The 26,573-nt window shown below is 39.6% G+C and overlaps 1 protein-coding gene across 2 annotated transcripts; it reads left to right on the forward strand.

The window, feature by feature from the left end:
* Positions 1-76: 76 nt before the first annotated feature.
* On the forward strand, positions 77-26,387 carry LOC146476524 (ATPase MORC2-like). 2 transcript variants are annotated; one of them, XM_085114401.1, is made up of 43 exons: positions 77-129; positions 214-392; positions 900-953; positions 1,492-1,526; positions 7,335-7,403; positions 8,271-8,361; positions 9,261-9,305; positions 9,575-9,638; positions 9,718-9,792; positions 9,883-9,973; positions 10,049-10,107; positions 10,462-10,532; positions 11,444-11,522; positions 11,605-11,654; positions 12,448-12,527; positions 12,740-12,776; positions 12,870-12,912; positions 13,345-13,430; positions 13,863-13,955; positions 14,994-15,041; positions 15,178-15,197; positions 15,343-15,410; positions 16,059-16,128; positions 16,299-16,320; positions 16,485-16,588; positions 17,032-17,137; positions 17,710-17,842; positions 18,551-18,622; positions 19,043-19,099; positions 19,211-19,273; positions 19,580-19,621; positions 20,033-20,074; positions 20,251-20,295; positions 21,018-21,180; positions 21,633-21,678; positions 21,767-21,862; positions 22,551-22,587; positions 23,159-23,385; positions 23,686-23,779; positions 24,512-24,550; positions 24,704-24,745; positions 25,745-25,903; positions 26,006-26,387. In XM_085114401.1, the coding sequence occupies exons 2-43, from the start codon at positions 322-324 to the stop codon at positions 26,099-26,101; spliced, it is 3,084 nt and encodes a 1,027-aa protein (XP_084970527.1). In that variant the 5' UTR covers positions 77-129; positions 214-321; the 3' UTR covers positions 26,102-26,387. The 2 variants fall into 2 exon arrangements, with proteins under 2 accessions (XP_084970527.1, XP_084970528.1); XM_085114402.1 differs by lacking the exon at positions 24,704-24,745.
* The last annotated feature ends 186 nt before the right edge of the window (positions 26,388-26,573 follow it).

The following is a 26,573-nucleotide window of genomic DNA, read 5'->3' on the forward strand; positions in this document are numbered from 1 at the left end:
TCTGGGTGTATTAGCCAATTAAATGGCGACAACTCTCTGCTTTCGCGCGCATAGGAGTCACGTTGGACTGGTTTGACACGGTATGTATTTCGGTACGCACGCATTTTTGCAGCGCCAACCTCCTTCGTTGTAAGTGTAAAATCTGGGCTTCAGTTTGCTATGCCGTTAGTAACGCTCTCCTTTCACAACCGCCCTAATTGTTTTCAATTATAGAGAAAAAGAGGAAATCTGTGGATGGGACCTCTTGTGGGGGATTGAACATTCGGCTCAAGTTTTGCTGACGAGAGCATCTAACTGTCCTGACTGCCGCGGCGACGAAGTATGTCAAGCGGGTCGAGTTATTCGTCTCTTCGCAGGGCGCAGCTGACGTACGACTATCTGCATACGAACAGGTAGTTAGCACAAAAGTCTGTTTTTAATTTATTGCTGGTAAGCTTTCAATAACTTCTCCTCCACAAATCGATAAAACCGCGCAGTGTAAGGGTATTTAGCATGGCATGGGTCGATTACAAGCACATGTTTGATCAGTACACTCCAAGGGAGAGAGACAGAGATTACTAATTGAGCTTTGCACGCATTAACGCTGAACAAAAGTTGAAAACTTCCTCAGTGAACCTAAGTTCCAAGATGTAGTGGGAGATTAGATATTTTTGGGTGCATTTCGGTTTTAGTGGACAAATGTTTTGTTATTAAAGGCAACACGTTTGACTTTACACGGTCGAACAGGCACAGTGACAACTCGGAAACTTCAGTGACTCGTGGTGCGTACAACTGTCCTTTATTCAAATGCTTTTCCCGCAGGGCTCGGCGTCCTGCTGCCGCTGCTAGGGTGAAAGCAATGATGTTATTAGCGGCAAGATCGAAATATTGACTGCTGTATTTCATTCTCTTTCTACTAGCACGACCCATGAGTTTCTCTTCGGAGCTCTTGCGGAGTTGGTGGATAACGCAAGGTGAGCTGAAGACTTTAATTTATTTGCTAGATGCACGGTGATGTTAAAAACTCATATTTCAAGTTTATAGCGGGGTCATTTTCTGAGAAAAGAGACTCACAAGGATGCACTTTGAGATTCTCAGTGGCATTTCATGTTGAGACACATCCCACAAAATCCCCTATTTAGAATTTTCAGCCCAGCTATGGACCGGCCGACGTATTTGGCAATTACAGCCGTAAAATGGCGTCGGCTTTAATCACTTCAATACGAAAATATACAATCGAGAGTACTAAACGAACGGAAATTACAGGTCCCGTTGTTTAGATTTGTTGTATGTTGCAGTTTAGCCCGTTATCAATATATGCTTCACCGGTTCGTGACATGATTATAATTACTAAGACTATAACTCGTGATGAACATATACCTGCTTTTACGAAATGAATGACATTGATCAACAATTATGTGCATATTAACTACTTCTATTCAAATACTATGATGCGTTTCGGTTTTGATACGAGCTAACTTCAACTGTATTTACATTTGTGTTTATTTTTAGAGATGCATCATCACAGAAGATTGACATCTATACAGGTTTGTGTCCAAGTGTTACAGGTTATAAGAAAAAAAAAACCTGTTCCCCACTTCGTAAGAGGTCATGTTCTAAGAACACAAATTCAGTTTTTATGGTGTTCCTTTCAAAGTCATGTTTGAAGTTCATATATTTCAAATATGGGGAAGTAACTGGGTGACATTACAGTCTATAATTTAATGGTGATAAGTAAGAAGAAAAACTATTTAAAACTTAGCTAATTAGGTATAGTACTGTAGCTGTTTTAGCCTGGTCTAAGACACTGATAAAATAGTAGTATTTTGTAAGGTGTATTGAAGTTTCATGTTGAAAACTTTACATGGTTAACCAAAAATTGTAATTCCAAAATCAGTGGTGAATCCAGAAATTTACGTAAGGTGAGTGTAGGTATTAAGGATGATACAGTCTGGAGTAAAAATGTTTGCACATGTATTTAAAAAAGATAGCGTAAATTGTACATATGGACCTTGTTTTCTTGACAGAAAATTTGTGGTCCAGGCCTTCTCCCCTGTGTCTTCCACTGGGCATTTACAGATAATTATAAAAAAGTTGTTACCATTGTATAAGGACTTTTATTTCTATTTCACAATACTGTCCACTTGTTTACATCTCATTACACATGGGGTTTTTTCACGTACATAAATTGCTTACAGCTAATTTTCACAATTTATTAGTTTACACTTCCAGGTATAATCGGGTCTAATTTCCCATCACACCCAACACTTTTCTTTTTATGGCTAAGAAACACCATCTGGTATTGCATCAATAAACACTTTGTTGTTTTGTTTATACATAAATTTTTGAAAATAACCTGGGGAATTATTGTTGTTGGTGACAACCCGTCAGTCCCACAGTGATGCAATCCCTGGTCAAAACTACTATTTCTTGCTGGTCAACCTCTTGGAGCTTGGATTGGGTTACATCCTGCTAAGAGAAGCTGTGTTTCATGACACCCCTCTAACCAGTTTGTTTGTCAGTTAGGCAGCATTTACATTGGAACTGAATGAGTCTCACCCCAGGGTGAAAATTCTTTCTTGTTGACATAAATGGTTTCATCCTGAGATCCCAGGATGAAGTAATCTTTCCCAACACCAACTGCTAAGTATTGTCTGATAAAGACCAGAATGACAATTTAAACAAGTTGAATATTGTGCAGTATTTTATCTGGCAACTGGAAATAAAATTATCTTTTTTTTTGAAGTTTCATCTCAGTATAGAGAAAATAATTGTTTTTAGAGGAATTTTTGACTATTTTTCATGCTGGTGCTGAAGTCATGCCGGGGTGAACACATTTCCAGAAATTATGTAAACACTAAGAAGCAAATTACCAAGAACCTGAGATGAAACTCGTCTCAGGACAAGATTACACATGTAAACATGCCCTTACTGATCCTGACCCTTTGTATTGGTCTTGTGGTTAGCTGGCAGCACTCAGGATTTGGACCACACTTCTACCCCAAACCTTACTCTTTACCTTTTTTGTTTTATGTTAAGTGAAGTAACAATTTCAATACAATAACTGTAAAGATAGAAATATATCGTGTTCACATGTTTGTTTTTGTTTTGTGCCATTTTCATGATGTCATCCCTTTACTGCAACTACTACAATTCTTAACTTTTTTGTTTTCTGATAAAGATGTTATTAATCATTAATAACATTATTATTGTTTAAACCTTTGTGGCATGACAGATTGAAATAACAATGAAAAATGCAATGAAAACTGGTAGTTGTTGCACAGCCCATTAGGAGATAAAAACATGTTTTGTTGAGGACTACAATGGATGGGTACATATGCTCTGTCATTCAGGTTGCCACTTAAGAGGTGTTATGAAAGAGAGTCCTGAATGTGTTCATAAGCAAATAAAGCTGCTGTAGTTTTGCAACAGCTGTTCACTTAGATATGGTTAGGTGTACTCAATCTTCTGTCCTGGAATGAAAGAACTGTGTGGTGTGACTCTGACAGTAGGGCCGGTCAGGCAGAAGTGTCAAGCTATTTTCCAGATTGCCTGGTCTATGCCGTGCAAATTATAGTCATGTGACTATTATTTGTTTCAGTAGTAGCAAAACATTGGCTTTCATTGGTTTATCCAACTTGGTTACTTCACATTTCATTTGCAGTCATATGCAGACACTAAATTGTTTCACTGTTTGTTGCTTTTGCTTTTGTGTGCTATCAGCTTTTTGCCTCACCCATCCACCCCTTGGTTTCTTCAATTGGGGTGGTTGGGACCTTCACTTCAACTTTACCTTCAACTATTTACCATTTCTCCATTGAGAAATAAGTGTGATAGGTGCCAGTTTTATTTATTATTATTCTTTTTCTGGGGGTGGGGGGTATGGAGAATTTGTTGCTGATCACAGAGGATAATGCTAAGCAGCGCTGCCCTGCCCTTGATTCTCATATTGCTTGCATTGACCTTGCACATTGGCTTCATGAATAAGGTAGAGCAGCAGTTAAAAACTTCACTACATAGTTCTTAGTCAAGTAACAACTTCACTCTTACAGTCAGTGTTTGTCCCTTGCTCTGTAATCCTTAATTGTAGACATGCTTACAAATGAAAGCCTTTGAGCAGAGTGCCAGCCACAGTAAAGGTACCACCAACAATCTCTGGTACTACTCAAGCTTTCATTAACATATGTCGCATAAAAACAAAGTCCAGACGTTGTGTGTTCAAACCTTTGAGAGGTTTAGTCGCCAGCCAGAAAAGGGCACCATGCCAGTTTCTTGGGTGTCCTGTGCTACCAGGCCCCTTTCAGGCTTGCAGGCGACAGCCTTGGGTACCTCTTTGGTGTTGTTTCTCTTGCAGTATTAATGCCTGTGTGGGATAAGTCGAGTCAAGGTTCACTTTATGAATGTTATGATCACATTAGATGATTAGATGAGAATGCACTTGGAATGTCCTTTATTGGACTAAGGTGGTTTAATATTGTTACAACTATTTTTTGAAGAGAATGCGTAAGAAAGAGAAATGTTCCCGTGTTGACTCAAGGTTTGAAATGAGGGTTGACAAAACTGATTGATTTTGGATGTTGAAACCTCAATCCTTTGTGATTGCTTGGGCTTGGTTAGCCATTTAGCTTAGCATTTCTTTACTTAATGCTTGAATGAGCTATTTTCGGCATTCACTGGTGTATTATTCAAGACCCAAACACCTCCTGAACCATTGGTTAATTCTTTATTCTCACTGGAAGTGGAGGCGTTTTCAAGTTCCTTTCGTTTAAAGACAACACACTTATTCTAAGCAATCGTTGAAGTTACCTAGGTCTAACCGTACCCCCGAGCTGGTTATACAGCATAGACGTCATCTTAATGTTGAAAAATGACAATCCTTAACAAGAACAATACTATACTTAACAACAGCAATGTAACAATATGCAGTGCTACTCCCCCTTATGAGCAACTTATTTATGTGATCACTGAAATCTCACCGTGGTGGATTGGAAAATGTTGACGTTTCGTTGTCGTATGTTAATACTGTCATACGAATAGCCTAGCTTCCTGTGTCAACTGTAGTACAAACATACAGTCCACACTCCGTCCCCTGCTCGCTCTGAAAGAACTATGAAGTAATGCACAGACTAGACAGAGACGAAAGACAGCGTCAAGGCGCTCTTACCCTAGGCCATTTTTTCTTGCAACTTGTCTCGCAATTTTGTTGTGACACAAGTTGCACGGATTGTTGACCAGTGTAAAACGCCCTGAAACGAACATGTCTCTCAGTTGTTTTGTTGCCGCAATCGTTGCAAGAAGTAGTAGTCGGTTCTACTTCGTGCAAAGGTGGCTGCAACAAAAACGTCGCTAGACATGTCCATTTCAGGTTATATTACACAAGGCAACGATCTGTGCAACTTGTGTCACAACGGCGCAACGCAATTGCGAGACAAGTTACAAGAAGTATTACCTAGTGTAACAGCGCCTTAAGTATATAGGTCTTTAAAGGCCAACTTGCTCCGAGTAGTCAAATGGACTACAATCTGGAGCTAAGTTGCTTGGAAGTTGTAAAAAGTCCGTATGAAATTGATACGTCTCTCCCATGCGGCGCCCATACCAAGGTAAATTACACTCTGAGCACGTTGTGTTTGAGAGTTGGAGCTTGGTCAACATGGGTACTAGTCACCGTAAATAAACACAAGTACGTACAGCTGGTAGTGAAACCTGTTAAAAAAACCTATTACGGGGAATTAGCTGGTGCTCGTCAACAAAAGGATTCAACTGTTTACAGTGACTCTACTTTATCCTCTATAAGACTTACACGAAGTCAGTTCACTCTGCTTTATACTCAATTCAGCGCCAAACCAGATTTCACCCATTTTTATACTGACTAAACAACCACCTGCTCAACACAAACCAAAGCTTACGTAATCCTTCTGCGATTGGCTACGGGGAGCTTATTTGCATCCACGCCTTCGATGTGTTAGCTGAGCCTACGACATTTTCTTAGTGAAAGTTCACCATGAAGCTTGGGTTGCCCAGTCAATACAAAACAGGGAGACCAATATAAAAATTACAAAGTTCAGACTTGTACAGTAAAGTTTCACAAAAATATTCTGAAAAACACTAAAAGTTGTTGTTTAAAAATTGTACAAGTAGGCGATTCGTTGAAGGTGTTAGCCTTCTTCATCGAAAATGATTGGCTAAACGTTTCCATAAATTAAATGAGTACGTGGCCATCAAAATCTTGAGCTCAAATTATATATTCAGTACGTGGCCGATGACAGAATTACAACAATGGGTATTTACCTTGACATTCACCCTAAAATCGTAAAATTTAAAAACACCTTAAAAGTACAGATATTGTTATTCAGATATCTTCCCCTTTAAAATGAACATCAACTGCCATGAATTCGGTAAAAGAACCCAAGAAAAACAACTAAAAAATGATTAAAAATAAGAGCAACAGTTTTTTTCTGGAAAGGACCGAAGAAAGGTCAAGTTGAGTAAAAACTCGTCAAAGTAAGGTAAACAAGGTGTTATCATTTGTGGGAAACTTAATTAAACATATCTTTGTGGTTGAAAGTGTTTCTGCGGAAACGAACGGCTGCTCAAACCGAATTCAGGACAAGATAATTTATACGTTTATCACACATTAAGAACAACCTAAGTCGAACTACAAGCTAGGTGAGACTAGGAATTGATTCGTATTGTTTTTAGAGAGCTGGGTAACGAAGGAAATGAGTCAACTGGTCTTTTTTTGTGATATTTCCCTTACCGAAATATAATTGGAAAGTCCCAACATCAAATAAAATTCCTTTAAGTAGTTAAACCCAAAATAATTGCGTTGTAAATATTTTTCACCACTGACAATTTTTATCATCTAACAAACCTATTTGTAAGACTACTTTGACACTCGAGGCATCAGATTTTCACATCCACCACAACGTTAACTGTGCGTATTCCTACCTATCGACCCGCATCTCTGTTGTTCTAGTAACGAACTACTAATTGTCTTATAACTGCAGTATCTTTTCGAGGTATTTACCGAAATTATCAAGAATTCCATTTGCTGTAATCAGACCCTTGAATATTTCCAGGGCTGAGTTGCTCGAAGCATGGTTAACGCTAACCATTGGTTAAGAGGTATTAAAACCTATAGGTTGTCATGGTATTTAACCCGGGTTAGTGCTAACCATGCTTCGAGCAACTGGGCCCAGGCTGTTACATTTTCTGGTATCGATCCATGTTCTAACGCTGTTGTAAACGGGAACTACTTCTTTTTCTTCTTTCTTTTTTGTACAAGTCCAGTGGAATGAACATTTCCGCACCAAATGTTTACATTAAAATAAATTCGTTTGCTTTCTACTTAACAGAGCCCTGTGAATCCTGCAGAGGGAAATTTATTTTATGTTTTCGCGATGATGGAGATGGCATGGATCCATGTAAGTGGCTATGAAATATAGACGTATTTTAAAGCGCGCGCCATATTATACTTTTAAAGACTTGTTTCACGAGCACAGTCGTTACATTACACTGGAGTCAGGCTAGACGCAAGGGTAAAAATCCAAATGCGGTCATTCAAGGGAAACTAAAGAAGTTGTCATTCCCCACTGCAGAAACTATGCCGGCGGAGACCGTAACGAGTGAGGGATTGTAGGATCGCTTGGATAGACGGAGGACTCGACGACGACGAGCAATGCATTTTCGGTGTTTTTACGGCTGGTAGAATAGCTCTCGTTTCATTTTGTTCATCTAAAACAAGTTTTCCTTCACAGCATTTTCCTCCAGTGCCATTTATAACTTTGCCGTGTTTCCCCAGACGATCAACACAATCCCTCAATCGCACCGCAGACCCCTCATAGTTTTTGGAGGTGGGACTACGGATGGGCGTTTTTAGAGTCAGTTTCTATTTTTCGAGCCCTTGACGAGCAAAAATACACAATGTTTCGCTGAATAAAATCCTTCTTCCTCTCTTCAAATCTTGGCTTTTACAGTGCTTGTTCCTGATGAGTAAAATACTGTCTCGTATTTCTACTCCTCTTGGTGCATTCTATGTCGTATTGTAAATTATTTTCTCGTGCTGTCTACATGTACGTTTCACTAGCCAAGTCGTGTGCTTGCGCTTGAAAAGCGGGGTGAAGTGATACAGTGAACGCTTTGTCGTTTTATTCACTGATCCCATTTCGTTGATAGGTTAGTGCTGCAGTGTGACAAGGAACGTTGTTTTCAAGCTAGTCTAAAACGATTAAAAAGCTCTCTCGTCGTCATTTGGTGTTTTAATAAATGGACTTCTTTGGGTCATTTTACAGCGGAAGTTGGGAATGTTGTGCAGTTTGGACGATCGGTCAAACGCAGCGTGGATTCGAGAATGATTGGACAATATGGCAATGGGCTGAAGTCGTAAGTATCAAAAGACTGCGATTGTGTCAAACCTTGCGTACAGAACAATGTAGCTTCCATTTGCAACTCGTTGCAAAACTTTAATGCAAAAGAAAAACAATATTATTTATACGATTAGTGTATTGCTTAACTTTACGCTAAACCAAAACACAAAAAATAATGTTTATTAAAAACACTGCAACGAATGTGAACAAGCGCACTTTCTAATCCACCGTACCGAGAAAGATGGCCACTGGTAAATTTACCCATAATTCTTAGTGTACGAAAACCCCGAAAACGCTCATAAAAAAGCACAGAAAAGTTCTAAAACTTCAAACCTAGCATACACAATGTTGTCAGTACAGAGACGAATTTTGCAAAAAAATGACTTTCTGTGTGTGCCTATTGGCTGTAATAGGCTCGAAACGTATTGTGGTAGAATGTTCAGTCGCCTTCTTTTCCGTATGGTGGATTAACTTCCTACTAAGAACGCGTTATTTGTAAAATATTGGAATGAATCGATGAGGAATCGAAACACAAACGTTCAAGCGCCTGGAGGCACTTCGGAAGCTTGCACGCAAATCAGTGTCGAAACCCACCTTGCGTCTCCTAAATTGTTGCGCGCAATCGTACGCTGCAACAATTTTGTTTTCACTGCGTGTTGGAGCTTTAACCACTGTCAGAAACATGATAATAGAAACGCAAGTCAGGTTCTCCATCAGGTTTACTGAAGGGTGACATCTTCGCTTCTTAGTTATCCGACGTGAAACCGAAGCGAACGTAACCGAAACTTTTGTATTCATCGAAAGAAATGGAACTATCTCTGAGCGTCAGTAAATATTTACGCCACGCTAATCGTGCCTCCTAGAAGTTCTGTGTATTAAAGTAAAGCAACTGCTTTTTTCCCCCTTGCATTACAGCGGCACGATGCGTATAGGAAAAGACATGATCCTGTTTACAAAAAAGTAAGTACTGCTTAAAAATGTGTTGTATTTCGTATTGTAGGTAAAGTCGCTCTCCCCGGCCCCACTTGATGAGCGCATAACTCGATTTTTGTAGCATGAGGCTACTAAGGGTGTTACTACTCTCCTTGGGTTACGCGCTGTGCGACCGATAATTTGACAAGGACTGACAATGATGATTTAAATAAAAAGTTCACAAACTCTTGACCAGAAAACGGGATAATTTCCATGATACTGTCGTTTAATAATTAATTATTAATTTTTTCCGGCAGAGGAAACACCATGAGCTGCCTGTTTCTTTCAAGAACGTTCCATGAACGAGAGAAGATTGAGGAAGTGAGTCATTTTTTTGTCAGTCTTCATTTTCATGCTTTAAAACAATAGTTGACGTTGTCGTTTTATCTCTTGTTCAAAGGTTGTAGTGCCTATGCCTTCTTGGGAGGTGTCCTCCAAAAAACCTCTGGCAAAATCCAAGCGTGAATTGGACAAAGTAAGCGTTGTTCCTTTTACTTTCATATTTTTATCTATTTCTGAGCATATCTATGCATTGTTAACGTCACTGTTGTTTCTGTATTTTTAGCACCAAGTCGAAGTTAACCTTATATTGAAATACTCCCCTTTCAAGAAAGAAGAGCAGTTATTTGAGCAGTTCAATAAAATCGGACCGAAAGGTAAAGACTGGATGCTCTGTTGATTGGTTTTTCTCGGGACAATACACTCAAGCTCTGACGTCTTTTATTTCCCAGGAACACTTGTTGTTGTGTATAACTTAAAGCTGATGGACAACGGCGAGCCGGAACTGGATGTAAGTGTTGGGTGACTTCCTTGCTAAAGATAATTTTACAGTAACTGTCAAAATTCCCTCGCGCTGATTGGCTTGTAGCCATTGTCTGTTAGAGTACAGCCAATAAAAATGACGTCAGATGTAACGCGCGCGCTTACTCAACGGAAAATAAAGCCAACTCCCCCCCCTTGTCTGATGCTGTTTGACGTTTTTGTCTCGTACTCCTAACAGGCATTCTTTGCCTGCTTTATGTAGGTTACATAAAGGGCGAAAATCGTGTCTTCGTTGTTTGAAAGGTTTTTGTCAATTTTGTAAAGCATTTTTCGTATTGTGTTCATCGAATAACTCGTAGCATCCTTGTGTTTACATACGCAGGTAGCGAGTGATCCATTTGATATCCAGATGGCGGATCCGTACGCCGGCGAGAATGTGGCGGATTATGACATGTACGTAATCCCCAACGGCAGCCTATTTACTTAGCTACCTTTAATCATTTTAAAGGGGCAGTGTCACCTATTTTTAGTGTCACTATTAATAGCCAGAAAACATTTGTTTCAATGGAATCGTTAAAATAATGGTTGAGGGTTAACAATAACGCTACTAGTGCACAGAAACTACAACTATTAATCATGTTTGCCTGCGGATGGCTAGGATGGAAGTGGATTACAACTTTTCAAGTTCTTCCTGTGTATTTTTTAAAGTTGATTATGGTATGTTCTTCCTACGAGAAAATTTTCATATTGTCTTCCCGATGTTGTAGGAGCAATGTCATGTTATAAAACAGGTTCTTTGTCAAATATTCGAGCAGTTTTGACCAAAATAAAGCAAAATCACCGTGACAGTCAGCTATCATAGTAGCGCAAACCTGTATTTGGTGCCCCTAACAACGGGCTGTTCGCCCAGGGAAAAGGTGTGGACGCTATGAGCAACTGTGATAAACACTGTAAGGCTACATGAACACGTGACTGTAGATGTCGCATGTTACGTTCTCGGTCAGTTTTAGCACCGTTGCAGTTTACCTCTACCTAGGCGTCCCAAGTGACTGAAGGTCGCGCATGGGCTCATTCGAAAGCTAGATGAACACAGAATGTGACTCAAGCATCAGCAAAGTCGACTGTGTGCGGCCTCTACACATTCTGAGAGGGCTGCTCTTCACCCATATATTTCACGTCGATTCGTAACAAGACGGATATCGGTCATGTGTGTGTGTGTTAGCACAGTACATTAAAAGTACACAGCTTGACGTGCTAGCAAAAGGGCCACTTTACGTTTTAGTTGTAACCATGATAATGGATTAAAACATTTTTTTGTTCTCGCTTGTAGTTACGTTTTCTGATCAACTGTCGTTGTTGTTTAGGATCATGCCTGAAAGAAAATCGTTTAGGGCCTACACTGCCATCATGTACTTGGATCCTCGAATGAAGATTTACATTCAGGTAGTAGAAGTGATAACCTCTTCTTTTGCTTACAAAAAGTCGCACCATTTCATTCACAGTTGTCATCAATCTCTTCGTTTAGAACAAAAAGGTCCAGACAAAGAGACTGACGACATGTCTATACAAGTCCAAGTAAGTGAACTTTTTATTTTTTACTCCGTTCCTGTTCGTCACTGGGTAATTTGAGAGAGATTTTTGGTAACCGATAACTCAGAGAAATATAAGCAAACTAGTTTACAAACTTCCCTATAACGTTGAACGACGGTTAAGGACGGTGCCTACTAATACCGAAGTATTTTTGTGCGGTTTATGACTATGCGGGAAAAGCAGATCTCAGCAAGGCCTATTGGAATCCAAAAAGAAAATTGGGGGTAACCACGCATTTTTCAGAGATAATTAAGCAATAATATCTCTAAAAAACGCCAAAATATAAAGCAATAAATGGGATTTTTCCTAAATTGAAGCTTAATTATCTCTGAAAAATGCATGGTTACCCCCAATTTTCTTTTGAGATACCAAAAGCATTTGGTAAGTTCTGCTTTCTCCGTATAGATTTAAACCGTGCAAAAATATTCCTGTATTAGTAGGCACCACCCATAGGAAACCCGAGTATCTCGCGATGCGCAGAACGTATGCGCAGTAACAATAGTAGGCACCGTCTTTAAGTGGTTCCAGCCACAGAGAAACCCCATTTTTAACAGAATTATGCGGACACCTAGAACTCATACGTGATGAGAAGGATGGTATTACGGGGGGGGGGGGGGGGGGAACTTGTTATAACATCGATGTTTGAAGTCTCTCTGATGCCTTATTTTATTTGGGGTTAACAAAGGTAGTATTGTAGTATTTTGTTAAATCCAGAGCAGACAAAGTTGTTTACTAGATGTGCAAGCTAAGGTTTACTCTTGTTCACCTATCTTTCAAGGTGTTACCATTTTACGTCCAAACGGTTCAAGACAAGATCGGAGAAGGAGGCCGAGAAAGCAGACCGTGAGGCTAAAATAGGTAAATATGATCAGGAGCTCCCGTTTATGAAAACAAGTAGTTTGATTGCGCGATAAGTAGCTGCATGTGTACAACAGACGCCTGCTATTTCTAACTAAAACCCCGTACCGAACGTTCAAGAAATGTCTGTTACCCTAAAAATATCGGAACAAATCACTGTTCAGTTCAATCTTCGTGCCGTGATTGGTCATCCATATTTCTTTCTGTTACAGCCGAAGAGAAAGCAAGGGAGCTAGAAACACAGGCCAGGTAACTACAGTCGAAAATTTACTCGAACGTGTTTCAATGCGTTGTAATCTCTTGCATTTCGTTACACTAAGAAGTTTTGCTATTCTTTCTCAGGGAAATCCAAGCACAGGCAGAACAGACGTCAAAGGATAAAAGGGTACAACTGTTTTCTATACACACTGTTGAAATAAAGATCAAGAATTCGTTTAAGTCTCTACAACATACTGACATACACTATCCATGGTCATTAATCTGGGAATCGTCGTTACACAACAGTCGTACTTCCGATGACAGCCATCTCGCATGATCGTGTTCCCAGCAACCTGCAAGCACTGTAGTTTTAACCTCCAAAAAGAGGACACCACACCCGAGTGAAAACTTGAAAGTGGTCCCAGGGATGACCATTTCAGTAGGTTCAACTGTGTAGGCATTGGGTACGCTATACAACGAAGAACGAAATTCAGTCAAAGAGTCGGCTAGACTAGAAGTCGCTCAACATTTTTACACAGTACACCAGTGCTCCATATATTCAATTATATTGACTTATCACCGTATTTCTTGGTTTCTGCGTTTATTTGCCATTCCTTAGGCAGAACTCAGGAAGGCACAAGGTTCTGCAGCAGAGGCACGGGCATCAGCCAATATGACAACAAAGATTGCCGATGCTAAGAAAAAGTAGGCATTTATTAGTTTTATCATTTCCTTCATTCTTAACAACCTCAGTTCGCCTTCGTTTTTAAGACACCTACACACGACAAGGTTAAGTCTACAAAGTCGTGTTACACACAACAAGTGTTGCCAAGAAGACAAACAGAACTAATCTCTGATCTTGCCAACTTTCTCAAAAACCTTTTTGGGCTTGGCAAACTTGCATTTGACGTTAGAACGTTTAATGTAACAAGTACTGTCTCCGCCCAACGTCAGAGAGAAGGGTTTACAAGCAGGAATTGCCATCCAACTCGGATTTAAGCACGGACATTTTGGAAGTTTGCTGTGTGAAGTTAACTCAATAACCGATTATTAAATTTATGGTATACCACCAACTTGATCGAGTCGTGGTTGAAGATCGAGTGATTAACGTTTCGCGCACTACATTACTTTCTGTAGGTCAATGAAGGAACCCAAAACACTCAACTTCACTTTTGGTTTTAGCATCGAGAACCGTCGGTGCTATGGAATGTTCATCTACAATTGTAGTCGGTAAGTCGTCGGAAATGGTATTTTTTCTGATGTCTTTGGTAGGTGGGTAATTGGAAAAAAGTTAAAGACGTTAACAGACTAACACAGAAAGTGGATTTATGACCCTATATTCGGAAGGTTTGGGAATGACTCAATACTCGTTGTTGTTGGTTATGCTTTTAAAAGTAAAGTCTGATTGCGAAGAGTTTGTCTGGTGAATAAAAACAGTTAAATATTTTCAAGAAGAGAACAACACTTTTGAATTTAAAATACTGTAATTACAGTTTCAAATGAGTACATTTTTCAGTTTGTAACTACTGATTTTCACGCTGTACGTACATAGTACTATTTTCTTTAACAATTATTCCACGAGCGCGCGTTGGATATGAGATGATAGCTAACGAAGCGCGAAGCGTCCAGTTGGCTATCTATCATGTCATATCCAACAATCTTGAGTGGAATATTTTTTTGTCAAAAACAACCAAGATCAGTACTATTTGTCGGGCATGGTATAATGGATGATATCTCATGGGCGCTAAGCCAATAAAACTCTGGAATTGCGTTATCTAATGATCCAGTCTTAAATAATCAGTTATTCCTACACTTCATGTAAAATATCAAACACGAGGAAGAGTGTTTCATCCGATTTTCAAACATCGAGAACTGGCGCCTCGTTTTGTAAACCAACTACGAGGTGTTAAGAAATCGGATGAAACACTCGAGTGTTTGATATAGCTTCTCAAACCATCAATAATTCTTGGGGAAGTTCAACGTAGAAGTTTTATAATAATTAAGATCACATTTCCAAACCTCCTTCACAGTAGTAATTTCCTTTCTTTTCTCTTCATGAATTATTAATGAGTTTGAAAAAAGCTTGTATGTTGTTTGGATTTGATTCATTTTTGTAGCTGACAATGAATGTTGGACATCCGAAACATGTTTTGTAAAATTATTTAAAAGTGTCGTTGTCCTTTTCAAAGTATTGCTTGTTGCTCCATCGCAATTTGATAATCACAGTTAAACAGTTTAAGTCAAAGTTCTTCTCAATTTATTCCGCAGGTTAATAAGGATGTACGAGAGAGTGGGACCTCAGCTAGAGGGAGGAGTGTAAGTGCTTAATTAACATCAATTTCATTTCCTTCTAGTTTTATTCTGTTTCCTCTATCTGGAGTGTTACTTTCTGAATAAAAGTATCGTCCATTGTTTTCCTCAATCCTGATTTTTAGCCTTTACTTTCTTGTAGGAAATGTTACGGAGTTATAGGTGAGTATTTATGGAAATGTTTGTGCGATCAGATAGAGGTAGTCCCTCTGGAGCCTCAGATTTTTTGTTTGTCCCATGATTAGTACAATTATCCAGTCTTGTAAAAAAACATCCTACATTTGTTTTCTGTTGTTATTTCCGCTAGGTGTTGTAGATGTTCCTTACCTTGTCCTGGAACCGACGCACAACAAACAAGATTTTGCTGATGGGAAGGTACAGCAGTCTAAACAGCCCCCTTTTACGCTGTTTCTTTCATTGCTGATAAGCAGATTTATTCTCATCTGATCAAGACGACCAATGCCAAGAATACAGAGAGTTTCCAGTGAATATTCAGGCCTTGTCCTGAGGTCGAGTTTGTTTCAGTGAAGGGCGTTAATCAAACGGACTCTTAAAAACGCTCTTTCTATGGTGTTCTAGTCTTGGTCGATTTTATTTTCGTTCTCATTTTGAAACTGAACAACCGTGATTCTAACAAGACGAATCAGTGTAATGCACGTTTATAGGATCATCCGTCCTACCTACTTACATGCTTGCTTAGTTACTTACTTACCTGTCAACCTACCTACCTAACTACGCACCTTCCTTCAACTTACTTCCATTTACTTACCTACCTACCTACCTACCTACCTACCTACCTACCTACCTACCTACCTACCTTCCTACCTACCTGCCTAAGTGCCTACCTACCTGCGTACCAACTTACCTACCTACGTACCTTCCTACTTACTTACCTGCATACCTACGAACCTTCCTACCAACCTACGTGCCTTCCTACCTACCTTCCTACCTACTTACTTACCTACCCACCTTTCCTACCTACCTACGTACTTACTTAGCTTCGTTGTTTTCTCTCTTCCACAGGAATTTAAACACTTAGTAAGAGCGTTAGGAGAACACCTCGAGCAGTATTGGAAGGATTCACAGATTGAATGTAAGTTAACAGCCTAATCCTTTTAACGAACGTAAACAGTGCTTTGACAAAATCATCCGTTTTGCTTTTTTGTTGAAAGTGACGAGAACAGATTCTAAACACAGAATACTTTAAAAGATGCAGCTTTCCTTTCATCGTTCTAACACACATCTTGTTTGTTTATTCAATAGCTCACGGCGTCACAAGGTTTTGGTAAGTTGCTCATTTGTGGTTATTGACTTTAAATAAATAGATCATTTTCTTTTGTGTCGTTATTGGCCTTGACTGTTTTAAATTTACATTCACCGCTTAAGCCTATACCCCTCAACTTTGAGGATTACTAGCCTTTCTCTTTATCGTACATCTATTTCTTCTAGGGAGAATTTCGGCTATGTCAGCAACAAATGGACAGATGGTCCTTCTACAGACCAGAAGTTTGTTAGAAAAAGAGCGATGCAGATACCCTTGAATGTGCAGTGTGGTACGTAAAGGACTTCAAGTTGCAGTTACAAGAACTTAATAGTCGGTATTGTGTGTGTTCTTATTAGTGCTTGGATAGGCCAGCACACAGTACAACCCTGAAACCCGGACATGTTATTTGCCGAACGTTTCTTCGCTTTACCTTCAGCAGAAATGCACGCTAATGAATGCATGAAGTGTATGATAAAGATCACAAGGTGTCTCCTAACCTTAACTCTTACTAAAACATAAATAATTCTGTCAAGCATGAAGTCATATGAAAATCACAAAAAGGTCTATCTTATATAAAGTACCCAAATTCAGGGTTAGGTGCATTTCTGGACAGAAGTGTATCGTCAGGCATAAATTGTCTGAGAGTTTCAGGAAAAGGTTTCCTTTTGGGAGCAAATACCGAACGAGAACTATCGAGTACGAGCTAATTGCACTTGTTTGGTATTTCTTCAGATGTATGTCTCAAGTGGCGGCAGTTGCCGTTCTCACAAAGAAACGTGGGCCGGGAATTGCCTGATGACTGGTGCTGTGCCATGAATCCGGACCCTACTTGTAACAGGTTTGCTTCCTAATGAATTACGATAGTTGAGGGCTTCGTGAGGTCAAACCAGAGTACATTGTACTCCTCGATAACTTAGGATTTCCTACTTTTTGCCGTGCAGGTTTATGAGCTTACGGGCTAAGCCTCGTACTTCTGATACATATTTTTGATATCAGCAGTGACCTCTCTAGGGATGGGGGCATCCAAATTTACAACTGTTCCACTCAGTGCGGTTTTGAAATACGTAAGGAAGTTAACACGTTCAGACTATTGTCCATAAAACCATCAGTTAAACGTAGTAGGTTAACGGCAAACGTATTCGCCAATCAACTGTATTTTGAACAGTCTATTTCTCAGTTGTGTGTTTGGTGACCTGTCCTTTGAGTAGAAGCGAGACTGGGGATGACTGTTTTGATACAAACGTCAGTACTTTTTTATATGTAAATGAAAACTAAATGTCATGAGAACGACACGATTCCATCTGAAAAGCAGCGAGGTTTACATTAAAACAAAGTTAACCCCAGTCTCGCTTCCACTCAAAGGCCTGGCCACCAGGTACAACTTAAAAGTGGGCTATGGTACTCTTTCAGCTGTAGTCGACCTGAGCAAAAGGTCGCAGTAGCCGTAGGGCAATTGCAGAAGCAGACGAAAAGTGCGGAAGAAAAACAGAAAGAGTTGCAAGAAGAGATCCGGAAAAAGCAAGAGGCGCTTGATCAAATGGAGGTACTGCTCCATATTTCTGACTTAATGATATCAAATACACGTTTGGAACAATATTGTTTGGAAAATTTCTTAAACAAGACGTTTGGAGTGAACGGGCCTGGTCTTGCTTTTGTAACTTCCACCATAGCATAGACAAGTGACAGAAACAAATATCATTACTGAACACGTTTGTCTAATTTTCGTACTATACTCATTCCAAAACAATTTGAAACTTGAATCTTGCAGTTTAGCAAAATTTCTTTCAGCGGAGGGCACCTGAGTCAACAACATACTATGACTGAAAGACGTCTAAATTTGCGTTCCCCACACCAAAGATGCGTTTAATAAGAAAGACGCTATCCCTTTCACAGCAGAACTATCTCGTTATTTTATTACAAATCGTGTAGTTAGAAACCCATAAAGAGGCTGTTCTTAATCTTTTGGCGTTTAACAAATTCAGCTCAGTGAAACGCGTGCCGGTTGTGGATTGTTCCCTCTGAAAGTTTTTGTGGCCAATCATTCCACGTTTGATTCTTTCAAAAGTTTTGTTTTCGCGCCATGTTTCAACGGTTACTTGCAACCGACTGTACGCAAGTACACGAGTCGCAGCCCATTTAAATTTCGGGAAATGCAGAGTTGTAATGGCACTGAGACATTGATACTTATCGCTCCCTCACAAGCGACGCCTGTGGGTAAAATCTTAAATGACCTTTGCGTTTGTTCCTTTAGCAACGCCAACGGACGACGCAAACCGCACCGGAAAGGAACAGAATACAACCGCAGGCAGCAGTGCACAAAAAGGTAGCTATCTTTTTTTGTTGACTGTTTCTGTTTCACCATTGCCTTATTTACTCTCTTTGGGTTTATTTATGTGCAAAATAAGTAAATTAATTAACCAAAGATGTGATTACATCTTTGAAGTTTTTTTTAGCCAACATTTGGTCACTGGCCCTACAGAAGGTTTGGTTAAGGCTGGCTCCACACTAGCAAGTTTTCCTTGTAATAATTTTTTTTTGATAGGTTTCACGTATTCGTGAGGTAAGGTTGATCAAGTGTCCATAATTTATCCGTGACAAGTTCAGTATAATTATTTGACTTTATTCAAAGTGTAATACTATTTGAAATAAAATATATTCGAACTTAGCTTGGTATTGTTATTGTAAAACGGAAGAGCTTCCATCATTGAGTTATTCACTGTGTACACATTTGGCTTTCGTGCAGGTTGAAAGGACATCTTCAGCGGAGAGCACCAACTCTACCAAGAGTGATACTTCCGAGGTAGGAAAGCTGTCATATTATAACAACAAATACATGACTCCGATCTTTGAAACGCCTTGACGAGGAATCTGCATATGTTTGAGACAAAATGCTTTGATTACATTTGTACAGAGGCGGCAGAGAACGGTAGTGGACAGTACCGAAGATAAAAGAAAGCAGAAAACTGCACACGAGGTCAGTCGAGATTGTGGTCATTCGCATATACAACTGGGCCCTGAAAATCTGTAAACTCAAGTGATGAAGTTTTCTTGAAGACATTGAGGAGCAGCCAGATGGGAAGATCCAACAAATTAAAAATACATCTAATGGTGTTATAGGTCCTGGAAAGCAAAAAAACTTTCCGAGGCTTGGAAAAGTTCTGGGAATTTTGTTTCTGAAAAAGGGTACGAACCCTGCGTATAGTAAGGCTGCTACGAAGTACGATAATTTAGTAGCCATCTAACGACCGTTCGAAAGTAACGTTCTTTCTTCCTTCCCCAGCCTACGAAGCGACGAAATGCAGAACCTCGACCTGCTGTAGAGGTAAATTGACTCATTTTGTTACTACGAATAAAAGGGATTTCAGTACTCTGTATCGTACTTAGACCAAGGGCAAGAAAGTGCTGTTCAATAGCTTTCATTTGACTGGCACAGAAAATTCACACACGTCGAGAGAGGTAGAACCACCTTGCATAGTGTAACAAAATATTACCACGCATCACAAGAAGAGCAAAATGAACGTTCTTATTGAGAGTACGGGCTGGAGTCTTTCAATGTGCATTACGGGTCCTGGAAAAAAAACTTTCCGAGGCCTGGAAAAGTTCTGGGCATTTGTTTCTGAAAAAGGCTACGAACCCTGTTTATAGTATGGCTCCTAGGAAGAACGACCAATCAAACAGTTTTAGTAGCCATCTCACGACCGTTCGAAAGTAACGTTCTTTCTTCCTTTCTCAGCCATTGAAGCGACGAAATGCAGAACCTCGACCTGCTGTAGAGGTAAATTGACTCATTTTGTTACTACAGATTAAACTGATGTCTAGTTTGATCCTCTGTGCACCTTGAGGAGTGTAGAGCCTCGACTCCTGATTACCAGCCATTCACTTGTTTGCACCAGAGATAACAAAACGCCCAAATGCTTGACTCTCATGTTAACAACGTAATTTCCCTTTTAGGAAGTACAACCCAAAAGGAAGAAGAACGATGTACAAACAACGAAGGTATGATTTAAAATATATTGCTCGCAGAAATATATGACCGCTCTCCAGTTAGTATGTGGCAAAACAAAAGATTTACTTCTTAGATTTCCAGTACTCTGTATCGTACCTGGACCAAGGACAAGAAATTGCTGTTCAATAGCTTTCATTTGACTGGCGCACAAAATTCACTAACGTCGAGAGGTAGAATCACCTTGTACAGTATAACAAAATAGCACCACGGATCACAAGAAGAGCAAAATGGACGTTCTTATTGAGAGTACGGGCTAAAGTCTTTCACTGAACGGATGATTAAAACTTGTTTTCATAAGACTGCAGTTTAGCACGTAAAACCTTTTTTCAACCAGAAGCCAGAATAACTTGAAGATCTCTGTTCTTCGCAAGATACAGCATCCATTCCTTCGATAACTAAAAAAAATATTGAGAATGATGTTTTATTCAATCAGTGACACAGGTATACTCGGAAGAAAGAATTCTGAATTCTTCCAACGGGAGTCGAACCTAAGACCTTCCTATTACTAGTTCAGATGCTCTACCATTGAGCTACAGGAGACTCGTGGGAGCTAAGGCCATTACACTAGGTTCATGAGACAAACATCCTGCATACTGCTAGGATTGGAATGTCAAGAATGTCAGTGTGGCACATGCGCAATAAAACAAATATGATGATATATTTTAATTCTCGGCTTGTGTTCATGTTACGGAACCCTTATTCACTCGCATAGGTCGTGGAGAAGAAAGAAAGCCAGGCAAAGAGACAAGAAGAAACGAAGGCGAGACAAGAACCAAAGGCGGAAGAATCTAAACAAGAGCTAACAGAATTACAGCAGATTCAACAAGAACAACTAATGGAGTGGAGCAGCGAGGGTGAAAGCGAGGGAGCAACACGTAAGGACAGCTTGGTCATTTTTAATCCTTTATATAACGAGAGATTTTGAATCGCGTTTACGGCAAACGTGTCATTCGCGTTTATGCTTAATTCCAAAAAAAAAAAAAAAGAATAATAAAAAAACAGTACACAGATGAGAACAGTGCAGCGGAAGGAAAGTGCTGGCAATGCATAAAATTGTCAATTTGGGATCGGCATATTGTAATAATTTACTGTTGATTGCAACATGCGTGAACCACAGCTGTTACAAACCGAACCTCCCCTAAGTGGACAACCTTCACCCTTGGGAGCGTCCTTGGGAGAAGTGTTGCTTTATAGTTTTGTATATAACGGGGACCATGACCAAGTATCCGCTAGGAAGATTAGTTGGCCTACCGAAGTGTCCATTAACTGAGGTTCGACTGAGTTAGGTAAATAGGGAACTTTAGAATTTTCCTTTTTCTCTTGTTAGTACCCAAGGGAACCAAAGTGGAAGCAAGGGTTGATAATTCGAAGTGGTAAGTTCTATGTTTCTTCAATTAGAATTCAATAGTCAACCAATGTGGATAATCTCGCGCTGAAATGGTCTCGTTTTGTGATCTTCAGGTATATCGGAACAGTATTTGCTGTTAAACCCAAGGGTTCATCGTGCAGGGTTCGCGTTAAGTTTGACATGTATCCCAAGGACAAGTATGATAAGTGGTAAGTACTTCAAAACTCATTAATAATTCATAAGCCCGTTAACCTATCAAATGGTCGATAAAACGTCACGTGCAGTGGTTTTAAAACCCGATAAAACCTCCTCCTTACTAGTATGCGGTGTTTTTCGTATGCTTATTCCTAACCTTCACAAAAGCATCATTGTTATGACCTCTCTAGTCTTGAAACGCTTTTCCCGGAATGTTTTTGACGCCGTTCAAAAAACTAGTAGCACGTATCGGGTCTAAAACCACTCGAAATCTCGATAAAACACTGCTGCTCGTGTTTTAAACATTACATAAATGTTTGTACCAGAAGAAAACAGTCGATGAATTTCCACTTTACCTACCTAAAATCAAAATGTACGGTACTAAAAGAAATTCATCTTCAGAAAAACTGAGAAACCAACGACAGAAGAGCGCTGCTCGAGAGCTTTTATTTGAATGTTTAAACTTCAGTATTTCGTTCCCAGAAGAAAGTGAGAGCCATATGAAGTGAGCCAAGAGGTCTGACTCTTGAAGGGAGAGGTTAATACCAAAAAACGTGTTTCTTGGCAGAGAAACTAATAGCTGAAATAAGCGAAAACAGCGAAACAAATAAGTGGAAAACCCGAAAGGGGATGGACTAGTATGCTAATTTTAATTCATTTGTTGTCATTAATCCGTTTGCCACAAATCTCTCCCATCTACAGGTTCGACCATCCCAGTGATGACTTGCGAGTTCTACAAGTAAGTATAAACTTAAAGACTTTCTCAAGGAGAATGACCTCAACCCGTGTTTATTGCTACCACGTTTTTATGAACTGTGGTACAGACCTGGAAATGCGTTTAAATAAACTGAACGCAAGCTACCCGGACTGTGAGGAAAATATTCATGTTGATGCTGATGTGTAAAGGATTTATTAATGCTGTTGCATCGTGTTTCCAACCGTTATATCAATCCTTGACAGATGGTCTCAGAACCTTTATTCCATAATATTGGAACTGATCTTGCGTTTTGTTGCCGCTGCATTGACTTTTTTTGTCAGTAAATAAAAGCAAATGGCAGGATATTTGAGTTTCCAAGGTAGTGCCCTCCTGAACTTTTGAATTTACTGAAGTCCATGCTTACGTAGAGTAGGCCATTTTCGAATTGCCTTCAACCTCCTTTCAAGGCGAAGTCTAGCGCAAGATATTTCCTTCACTTACAAGAAAATTAAACTTTTTTATGCAGTCTTGTACCAGGCATGGGTTGAAGGGTCTTTAAAATGGCCTATTGCTTGCTGCCGAGGGTGAAACGAGGTTTTCAATTTATTTACAGCCTGTGGAAACACCAGCTCCTAAGTCACCAAGTCCGTCACGAGAGGTGCCGACAAGTAGCACGCCGGCAAATGAAACACCAAGTGGCCAACAACAACAACAGCAGAAGAAAGAAAACCAGACTCCAGCAGCTGTTCAGTCCCCAGAGGACAACAGAGTGTCTTCTATGTCAGAAGAAAATAACTTGGAGGAAAATCCTGCTCTGCAACACTTTGTTAATATGTTTAGGTTTGACATCTTCCTTGTTTTCTTTTGTTTAAATCGCCCAGGAAGGAGCCAAATTTGTCTGTTGTCAAAATTAAGAATAATAATAATAATACTACTACTGATGACGGTAAAAAGGGCCCGTTAGTAAAGAAGGAGAACGAAGGTGGAAGAGAAGGGAAGAAAGAGTAGGAAGACGGAGAAAAAGACTCGTTGAAAGAAAAAGTGAAGGTCATAATATCAACTTATTCTGGACGGTTGGACCTGTCTGAGTACAATAGTATTGACCATATCCCTTATCAAATCGATTTCTTTTCATTTTAGACGTACTTTGTCTTACTTTGCCCCTCCTAAATTTCGCATCACAAAGGACGCTATAAAGCAGATGGGCAGTGACGAACTCAAGGAGTTTCCTTTGGTATGTAGTCTGTATCTTTAACCCTCCGCCGTTTTCATTACTACGCGACCTTTTGGTCAAAATACTCTCGGCAATAGCCTTCCATCAGTGATAACCAATATAGTAAACGGTTAGAATAGGGCAAATTGTGAATCGCTTCGATCGCGAGCGGTTGAGGATTTTTAACGCAAAAAAAACTAAAAAAGACAAGCAACCTAATACTCTACGATCTTTCCTCAGCATAATAGGAAGTACCTCTATTGCCGATTCCTTCCAAAAGAATTTAGCGGTTTATTGGTGATAAAATTATATGTTAATGCGTGCCTTAGTGTAGCAAACTTGGATTGTTTTGAAGCCTCCTTGTTGTCTTTCGCAGCCAGAAAGTCAAATTACCGCTAAGGTTTTGACACAAGCGCTTCAGAAAAGTAAAAAAAAAAAGTGGTTGTTTTTTTCATTCCTAAATAGGAAGCCACTTCGTGAACATTCCTTTGAAGATATTCCATTGGAAAAAGGCCATTTCCGAGTTACTTTGAACTTCATTAGGAAAGCGACGCTTAGTGCAAAGTTTTATTCATATGCAAACAAAACTAATTTTCGTATGAAAAGCTTTGCAGTCAGCATCGCTTTCATAATGAGGTGCACACCAACTCGCAAATGGCCCAATAATTGAACTTTTTCCAAATATCTGATAGGTCTCTAATGTAGGTAGTAGTAATATGCACATTGAGGCAAACCTGTTTTTATTGTTTCCAGGAGGACTTCTTCGATTGCTACGAGGAAGGCATTTCAAAGGTAAGTGGTCTCAGAACGATAGTGAATGAATGAAAACAAATAATACGCTATTTCCATTCCGTTTTCCTTTTCAAACTCAAATTTGCAATAGTAAGGATTGAATAACAATAGTTCCACTTAGCATAACAAACTGAAGGATTCTTGTTGTTGTAGTCAGATGACGCCACAATGAAGGTGTCCTACTCCAATTTGATGGTAAGGTCATGTCACACACAGTGATTGATGGACATTTGCATCTTGATTTGAAAAGAACTATCGCAAGATGACTTGCAGGGAAAGTAGAATCGTTTGATATTCTGCCTTCTCCCTTGCAAGTTTTCCCGAAAACGTTACTGTAGGAAAAAATGCCTTGTGTAACGGATGGTTCAAAATGTTACAGTGTATATGACCGATTTTTCTTATTTGATTGATCAAATCTTCATGTTATTCTTGCATAAGCGTCGAAAAAAAAATTTCCTTGTCAATTTTTCTTCCCCTTGTTTGAGGCGTATAATAGCGTCAACTTTCACTCCTCAACTGAGACTGGGGATAGCATAGCTGTGACGTCAATACAGGGTCACTACTTTCGCGGTTTCTCGATTCCTCAGTTGTTTCATTCTGACACAGTTTTCTTCCCCTGCACACGAAGACCATATAAGGAATGGAGAAACCGCGAAACTGGCGATCCTGTATTGACGTCACAGCCCTACTGTCCCTAGTCTCCCTTCTTGCGCGGTATTGTAACAAACCGGAACTTTTTTGTTTGAAAGATCTATCTGAAACCGAGTTAAAGCGCCTTTTTTGATCAAAATGAGATCCATATGAAGGATAGCCGGGAGAACAAGCCAAAGAAACAGGATAGTGTTCTACATCGATGAAATTAGTTTCGTTCGGGGACCGAACAAAATTCAAAATATTGATTCCAGACGCATGTGCAGAAACGTAACATAGTGGCTTTTACACAGTGACGAACATTCAGGTGATTATTTATTTTCCTCATCATTTCTTGGTACACTACTAACATCAGTTACATGTAAGTGGACGAACGTTTAGGTTATGATTTATTTTCCTCATCATTTCTTGGTACACTGCTAACATCAGTTACATGTTAGTGGACGAACGTTCAGGTTATGATTTATTTTCCTCATCATTTTTTTTCATGTCGGATTTCCCAGTACTCTACTAACATCAGTTACATGTTTCCTCTGATTTCAGTTGCTGGGCGGTTTTAAGGAAGAGAGGGACGAAGCCCTGAAAAAAGCCGAGGCTGCCGAGGAGCGTTTGAAGAAAGCGACTATCGAACAAGAAAGAATAACGTCCAAACTTCTAAATCTGAGAAGGAATTCAGCCAAACTGCTTCGTTGTATTCAGGAGGTTAGTTTTGATACCCATGTGTCAACTGTTGTGTTCTCAGGTTGTATTGTTCTTGTTGTATTTCCAGTGCGAATCTTCCAGCGGTTGTTGCTTTCTTTCCAGGATCCCAGTGAGTGTATAATAAGCGCGGACGATGTCTCGGAGAAAGTTGACGAAGCGATGAAAGAAATTGCCGATCAGGCTGAGGAGCGGTTGTAGCGAAGCAAGTTAATGGATTAAATTTCTTACGTGTCATTTCAAGTAAAGCATAATTTTGCTGTTCTTCGTTTTTTACAAGTCAGCTGATGTCCAAGATTTCGTGGACTCGACACTTTTGTATCATGGCGTTAATGTTCAGTTTTGTTTTTTTAAAAATGTACTCGCGCTGAGCGTGAAGTTATAAATTTGCATTCAGATAGAGATCCTTTTCTACGTGAGCTATTTAACATTGCAACGTGATAACATTTACTGTGAGTTGTAATTGTACAGTATAATGCTTTTTTTTTACAAAAAAATAACGAGAAAGCTTGTTTAGAAATTAAATTCTGGAGTACAAATGGCTGCGATGTTTGAGACGCCACTCCGGTATGAATCTCAGAAGAACAGAAGTCATTTCAAGAGACACTGTAACAAGAAAACGGATCCCCATTTTCACATAGCCACGTTACTTGGTAAAACCCGTTCAGCGCCT

The sequence above is a fragment of the Pavona decussata genome, unplaced genomic scaffold (genome assembly GCF_977016875.1).
Source record: "Pavona decussata unplaced genomic scaffold, jaPavDecu1.1 SCAFFOLD_76, whole genome shotgun sequence".
In the NCBI taxonomy this organism is placed as follows: Eukaryota; Metazoa; Cnidaria; class Anthozoa; order Scleractinia; family Agariciidae; genus Pavona; species Pavona decussata.

Excerpts from the sequence above, each read along its gene's own strand:
- LOC146476524 (XM_085114401.1), top strand. The coding sequence starts at position 322 with ATGTCAAGCGGGTCGAGTTATTCGTCTCTTCGCAGGGCGCAGCTGACG. Across the intron at positions 16,589-17,031 it reads ACCCTTGAATGTGCAGTGTG|ATGTATGTCTCAAGTGGCGG; the intron begins GTACGTAAAGGA and ends GTATTTCTTCAG. Across the intron at positions 21,863-22,550 it reads AAGGACAAGTATGATAAGTG|GTTCGACCATCCCAGTGATG; the intron begins GTAAGTACTTCA and ends TCCCATCTACAG.